At 35.5% G+C, this 8,008-nt stretch overlaps 1 protein-coding gene across 1 annotated transcript in view; it reads right to left on the reverse strand.

The window, feature by feature from the left end:
* The window catches only part of CDH8 (cadherin 8), a 460,658-nt gene that overhangs the window by 1,575 nt on the left and 451,075 nt on the right, over positions 1-8,008 (reverse strand). Inside the window, exon 10 of the mRNA XM_007947691.2 lies at positions 562-813. Within this exon, the coding sequence (XP_007945882.2) occupies positions 562-813 (252 nt within the window). The remainder of the gene's footprint in view (positions 1-561; positions 814-8,008) is intronic.

The following is an 8,008-nucleotide window of genomic DNA, read 5'->3' on the forward strand; positions in this document are numbered from 1 at the left end:
ATATGTGTATACATATATATATACACATATATATACATATATATATGTGTATATATATATATATACATATATATGTATATATATATTTGCTAGTTTGTTTTCTTTTTAATCTCACCAAATTTTGTAATCTGATGGACTCACTATCCCAGTCTTCTTCAGTGCTTACATAAAACAGTATCATGGGCATATGAGAGCCCCTTTTTCATAGTAAACTAGGGTACTTCATTAGATCAGGAGATCTTTGAGGCCTTCTTATCTTATAGATGCTGTTGTAATCACATAAACCCTCACTGCTTTTTCTAGCACACTTATGATTTGTCTATCTTCTCATTAAGTATGGGATTGAAAGGGTACTGAAAAGTTTTCTCAACTGGATTTCTACTATTACTAACCTATTTCTTTTCATCTCCGCTGGGCAGTCTCAAAGCTTGGAGAAGAGCAAAAGTGCTTCTCACCCAAATGAATGCTTTTACCTGGCTAGGTCAGGATTCGCTGTCCTTATTTACAGTCATTTATGAACCAGAAAAATGGTGACCATTAGGCTATGGAGGAAATACGTACCTAGCAGCAAAATGATGCATGCTAATATGGCAATTAAGGCGCCCATACTGAGTCCAATGGGAAGGACATAAGCTTCAACATTACAAGACTGGACAACACCATCACTGCTGCAGCCACAGACCCGGATGGTCAGGGTGCTGGTGCTGCTCAGCGGAGGATTCCCACTATCACTGATTATGATTGGCAAAAGATAGACTTCTTGCTTCTGGCGGTTGAATCCATTATGCTTTGCCAAAATGCTGAGGGAATTATCTGGAAAAAGTGAAAATTACAATGGTTTGCATCATTTCAAAATGGCTGCCCAAACAACACTTGTTTTTCTAGTTCATAAATCCTCTGCAAACCTCAAAAGCATCCCCGGTCCACTGGACTACTCAGGCTCCCTGTCTCACCCCTCTTTCCGGTTTTACAATTGGTATGGACCGTAACAACCACACCCTCATGGCCTGCATAACGGGGACCTCATAATGAACTACATGGAGTTGATCCATAACTTTGGAATTGTAATCAATTATTTTTAATAAAAAAACATCGTGTAGTGTCCTTTCGGGAGACACACATTATCCTAAATCTCCATAAATAAATTTAATTTTCTTTCATTAACTTTGTTAACAAACTATGCAAAATTGAATGGACAGAATCTCATCATATTTTTAAGACATGTTTAAGAATATTTGTACTAGAAGATGGTCTATATGACGATGTGATATATAGAATAATGCAATTTTCTTCCTACAGGAACCTGTAAAATAGAATCCCCAAGAGCATTACCACTAAGATACAACCGAAGTCCCCTTTCACTGCCAAGTGGAGGGGATGTGCCATGCATGTTAAGTTTCTAGAGATAGAGAAAACCAGTAATGGTCTCACAATAAGTACAAAATGTCATAGGAATGGATGTTCCATTTTGCACTTGGCAATTAACTGTACAGAAATAGATAGCAGTATTTGGAGCAATACCTGAAGACACTTAAGTAGCACTTAAGAACATAGACATACTTGAGTTGAAATAAAATTGGCCAGCACATGTTAGTCCTATTGTTCTTAAACATGTCACTCCAAGATAATTCTGTTTTCCCTCATCACTTTCTTATGAACTACAATTCACACTGAATTTAGTAATAATTTATTTTCTCATTTTAATGAATGAAAGACTGTATCTATTTAAAATATTGTCTCATACTGATATATAATTCTGGTCAAAAGTAAGCAAACAATATGTTCATTAGTTTGTGCAGTGTTATTAGGATGAATTCATATTTTCACAGGGATTTATTTCAAATACTGGCAAGTTCACAGACCCCAGAATATTCGTCTACCTCCTTGGTGAATTTTAAACTTATAATTCCCAATCACTCTTGTCAAATTTCTGGTCATCGGTTATTGTTATTGATTTCAAGAATAATCAAATAACAGAGAAATACTCTATTCCACTGAGTTAAATAGATGCATGAAATAGTACCATATACCATTAGCCTAGGATTTCAAAAAATGATAGCCATTCCTCAAAGCATTATATTTATTTTTGCTTTAAGATAGAAACAGACCTTACAACAGTCAACAGAGAAAAGCACTCAGATCGAATAACTTTTTCTCAATTAACTATGGTTGTGCCTCATTATATAGCAATTTGAAGAGAGGAAAAAATGCTTCTCATGGTGTTAAGCGTTCCTATACCAAATGATCCGGTGATCTTCATTTTCACAACAGAGAGAGGAATAGAACTAAGCTGAAATGAGGGAACTTTCCATAACAGCAGATCCATAATATATAGCCATGTTATTTTTTTGGGAAAGTGTGTGACAATTTTGAGTACAGTTAATTAGTAAAAGGAACATTCACAGATGATTTCATATACCATAGTTCAAAACAGAAGATGATAATTGTTTTCCAAGATGCGATTAATAAAATGACAATGAGGCTTTTACTTTGTGTGGGTGACATTATTTATGAGAAACTTTCTTTTCATATTCTTTTTAAAACAATCTATGATAATTTAGAAACTGTAGTAAGAATATTTCTTGTTGCAGAATGAAGCGCTCTCTTTCACTCTTTAGGAAAGCATTGGTGGGTCTAACACAAAACTTATGTTTTACTACTTCTGGTATTTTTTTTTTTTCCTTTGTGTTGATAAAATACACTATTATTTTTTTGAAATTGAAAGTCTACTTTATTTACACACACACATACCGTCCAACCCCTGGTAACCAAGAAAGAAGAAAGTTTCCTTCCAAATATAAGCCTTTCCTTGACTTTTTACAGTAATGAACTAATAGAATATTTGTCCTTCTGTGATTTACTTCACTCAGCATGATATCTTCCAAGTTCATCCACATTATGTGGTGTTTTGCAGATTCTATATTACTGTTCAGTGTTACATACTATTCCACTGTGTGTATATACCACAGTTTGCTTATCCATTCTTCTGTTGATGGGCACCAGGGTTGTTTCCATCTTTTTACTATTGTAAATAGTGCTGTGATGAACATATGTGGGCATATATCTGTTCTTGTCCTAGCTCTCCTTCTTGAGGATATATACCTAGTAATGGAATTGCTGGGTCAAATGGTATTTCTAATTCCAACTTTTTAAGGAATCGCCATACTGTTTTTCACAGTGGTTGTACCATTTGACAGTCCCACCAGCAGTGTATGACAGTCTCAATCTCCCCACATCCTCGCCAGCATTTGTTATTTTCTGTCTTGTTGAACTTTGCTGCTAGTGCTGGAGTGAGATGGTATCTCGTTGTTGTGATTTGCATCTCTAATGGCTAATGATGGTGAACATTTCTATATCTGTTTTTTGGCTACCTGAATATCCTCTTTGGTGGTCTATTCATGTCTTCTGCCCATTTTTAAATTGGATTACTTGTCTTTTTCTTATTGAGGTATTGGAGTATTGGAGTTTTCTATAAACTTTAGAGATAAGTCTCTTGTCAGATATAGCATTGCCAAATATTTTTTCCCAGTCTGTAGGTTCTCATTTTACTTCTTTGGAGAAGTCTTTGGAAGCACATAAAAATTTAATTTTCAGAAGGTCCCTTTCATGTAGCTTATTTTCTGCTCTTTCTGCATTTTGGGTTATGCTTGATAGTCTATATATGCCATAAATTAGGGCCCCTAAATTTGCCCCTAGTTTGTCCTTGAGGAACTTTATAGTTTTGGTTTTCACATTTAAGTCTTTGATCCATATGGAGTTAGATTTTGTGTATGGTGTGAGGTATGGATCTTGTAAAATTTTTCTGCAAATGGTTATCTAGTTTTGTCAGCACCATTTGTTAAACAGACCATCTCTTCACCATGTAATGGATTTCAGCCCTTAGTAAAATATCAGCTGACCATAGGTCGATGGATCTATTTCTGGGCTCTCAATTCTGTTCCACTGGTCTATGTGTCTGTTGTTGTAGCCACACCAGGATGTTTTAACTACTGTGGCTGTATAGCAGGTTTTGAGATCCAGGAGTGTGAGACTTCCTACTTTGTTGTTCTTCAAGAGTGCTTTGCTTATCCAAGGTCTCTTTCTTTTCCATATAAAATGAGTGATTAGTTTTGTAGTGCTTAAAGCTTTTGACTGCTAACCAGAAGCTGGCTGTTCAAACTCACCAGTCACCCCTTGGAAGGAAGAATGGGCAATCTACTTCCAAAGAGATACCACTTCAGAAACCCAAGGAGGGGTCACTGTGAGTCAAAATCAACTCGACGACAGTGAGTTTGGCTTGGTTTTCTTAAAGAATGTTGATGGGATCTGGATTGGGATTTTATTGCATGTATAGATTGCTTTGGGTAGTACTGACATTTTCACAATGTACAATCTTCCTATGCATAAGCATCATATGTTATCCCATTTATGTAGATCTCTCATGGTTACTTGAAGTAGTGTTTTGTAGTTTTCTTTGTACAGGTCTTTTGTGTGCCTAGTGAGATTCATTCCCAAGTATTTTGTGTTTTTTTGGTAGCTATTGTCAATGGTACTGATTTCCTTATTTCCTTATCAGTAGTCTCTTTCCTGGTGTAGAGAAATCAAACTGATTTTTGGATGTTGATCTTGTATCCCACTAAATCTCTCATTTAACTCCAGTAGTTTTTTTGCTAAGTCTCTTGAGTTTTCAATGTGTAGCATCTTATCAGCCAACCAGCATAGTTGGACTTCTTCCTTACCAATTTGGGGGGCCTCTGATTTCCATTCCTTACCTTACAGACCTGGCTAGGACTTCCAATATAATGATGAATAGAAGTGGTGTTAGAGGGCATCTTAATCTACTTCTGTTTGCATGGGGAATGGTTTCAGTCTCTCTCCATTGAGAATAATGTTGGCTGTTGGTTTTGCATATATGCCCTTTATTATGTTGAGGAATATCCCTTCTATTCCTATTTTCCTGAGAGTTTTTATCAGGAATGAGTGGTAGATATTATCAAATGGCTTTATTGTGTCAATCAAATGGTATTGATTGATATGATCATGTGGTTCTTTCCTTTTGTTTTATTTATGTGATGGATGACAATGACTTAATGTTGAACCATCTGTGCATACCTGATATGAACCCCACTTGGTCATAATGCAGTATTTTTTGGATATGTTGTTGGAGTCTAATGGCTAGGATTTTGTTGAAGATTTTTGTATCTATGTTCATGAGGGATAATGGTCTGTAGTTTTCCTTTTTAGTGATGTTTTTACCTGATTTTGGTATCAAGGTTATGCTTGCTTCATAAAATGAATTTGGGAGGATTCCATCCTTTTCTCTGTTCAGTAATACTTTGAGTCACATTGGTGTCAGTTGTTCTCTTAATGTTCGGTAAAATTCTCCGGTGAAACCGTCTGGGCCAGGGCTTTTTTCCTGCTGTTGTTGGTATTTTTTTTTTTTTTTTATAATCTGTTCAATTTCTTCTTTTGTTACGCGTCTTTTCAACTTTTCCACATCAGTCTATGTTAGTTAAGTAGCATATTTCTAGAAATCTGTCCCTTTCTTCTAGATTATCAAATTTGTTGGAGTATAATTCCTCATAGTATCCTGATATTGTCCTTTTAATTTCTGTTGGTTCTGTTGTGATGCCACCCAGTTTGTTTCTTATTCATGTTGTCTGTACTCTCTCCCTCTTTTCCTTTGTTAAATTAGCCACTGGTTTGTGAATTTTATTAATCTTTTCAAAAAACTGTGAGTCTTGTTGATTTTTTTTCTTCTATTGTATTTCTATTTTCTGTTTATTTATTTCTGCTAGAATCTATTATTTTTCTTCTTGTGACTGAAGGCTTTTTTTTTTTGCTGCTCTTTTTCTTATTGCTTGAGATGCTGGGTTAAGGTCTTGATATGGGCTTTTTCTTGTTTTTAGATGTGTGCTTTTATTGCTAAATTGGCCTCTGATCACTGCTTTTGCTGTGTCTCAAAGATTTTTGTATGTTGTATTTTCATTCTCGTTTGATTCAAAGATTTTTTTTTTTTTTTTAATTGTGATTTGGGTGAAGATTTACAGAGCACATTCACTTTCCATACAGCAGTTCACATATACTTTGTCTTATGTCATTGACCACAGTTTACCACAATGCAACAGCTTCCCTCCCACTTCCTCCCCATAGTTATCTCTTCCTAGTGTTCATCCCTCCATACACTCCTGCCCCCTGAGCTGTCTCCCTGTGCATAAGCAGCCCTTCTTCCTCCCATGATTGTTCTCTCCAAGGAGTGCATCTACTTGAGGTAAATGTCTAACTCATATGCCTGTATTTCTACAGGTGTGGGTTCAATTCCAGACCTGAAGGGCAGCTAGGGGCCATAGTCTCAGTGGTTCCACTAGGCTCTATCGGACCAGCAAACCTGGTCCCCACCTTTTTTTTTTCTCCAAATGATTTTGAGTTTTGTTCCACATTGTTCTCCCTCTCTATCAAGGATCTCCTACATAGATTGATTCAAGGAATTTTTGAATTTCAATTTCAATTTCTTCTCTTACCCAATCTTTCTCAAGGAGGGTGTTGTTCAGTTTCCATGTGTTTTTACTCTTTTTCTGTTGATCTTTCTATTGCTGATTTCTAATTTGAAAGCATTGTTATCTGAGAAGATGCTTTGCAGTATTTCAATGTTTTTAAATTTATTAAAGCTTCTTTGTGGCTTAACATATGGTCTATCCTGGGGAATGTTCCATGCACACTGGAAAAGGGTGTATATTGTGCTGTTGTTGGGTGAATTGCTCTGTAGATGTCTATAAGGTCAAGTTGGTAGATTTTATTGTTTAGTTCTTCTGTGTCTTTGTTGAGTTTATTTCCAGTTGTTCTTTTTTTCATTGGAAGTGGTGTTTTAAAGTCTCCTACTATGTCTGTGGAGTCATCTGTTTCTGTTTTCAATTTTGTTGAAGTCTGATTTATCTGTTTTGGGTTTTTTTCATTGGGTGCATGGATATTTATTATGGTTATGTCTTCTTGTTCAATTGATCCTTTAATCATTATACAATGTCCTACCTTGTCTCTTATCATGGATTTTGTCGTAAAGTCAATTTGATCAGAAACTAATACTGCCACTCCTGCTCTTTTACTGTGGCCATTTGCTTGATTTGTCTTTTTCCCACCTTTGATTTGTAGTCTATTTTTGTCTTTGTCTCTAAGGTGTATCTCTTGTAGACAGAATATTGATAGGTTATGTTTTCTTATCCAGTCTGTAACTCTCCATCTTTTGAGTGGTGCCTTTAATCCACTGACATTCAGTGTAATTTTCAACAAGTTTGAATTTGTCCTGTCATTTTGTTAGGTGCTTTTTTGTGGTGTTGCTGATTTCCTTTTTCCATATAATTTTCTGTGTTGAGCTCATTTTGTTTATGAATCATGTTATCACATCCTTCATTGCTATTGTTTTAGTATTTGCTAAATATTTGTCCTTGTCCTCTTTTTTATTTTGATGTGAATGTTCATCATTTTTCATTGAGGTTACACCATGATTTATAATTTTCTTCCTACGTTTAGAACAATCCCTTCTATCTTGCAATTTTCTTGACTTCCTCACCATTTATAAGTTCTGTAAGTACACAGTTTTTTCTCTCTCTTTTGTTTGTAGTTGTCCTCATTTGCCAATTGATGTTTCTGGTTCCCTGTTTTCAATCTTGTAAGCTTATTGACTTTGGATACTTCGATAACTGGGTTGTTTTCTGGGTTATGTCATCATGTGTGTTAACAGTCATTTGTTGTTGCTTCTCTGTCCAAAGGGCTCCCTTTAGCATCTCTTTTAAGGTTGATCTGGTTTTAACAAATTCTCTTAATTTGTGCTTATCTGGAAATGTCCTAATTTCACTATCATATCTGTGGAACATTTTTTCTAGGTACATAATTCTTGGTTGGAAATTTTTTTATTTCAGTGTTTTATATATGCCATTCCATTGTCTTCTTGCCTGTATGGTTTCTGCTAAGAAATGAGAGTTTAGTCTTATTGGTTGTCCTTTATAGGTAACTTTTGTTTTTTCCCATACTGCTT

This window comes from Orycteropus afer, unplaced genomic scaffold (assembly GCF_000298275.1).
Source record: "Orycteropus afer afer isolate SDZICR_OR568_19922 unplaced genomic scaffold, OryAfe1.0 scaffold00009, whole genome shotgun sequence".
Classification (NCBI taxonomy): Eukaryota; Metazoa; Chordata; class Mammalia; order Tubulidentata; family Orycteropodidae; genus Orycteropus; species Orycteropus afer.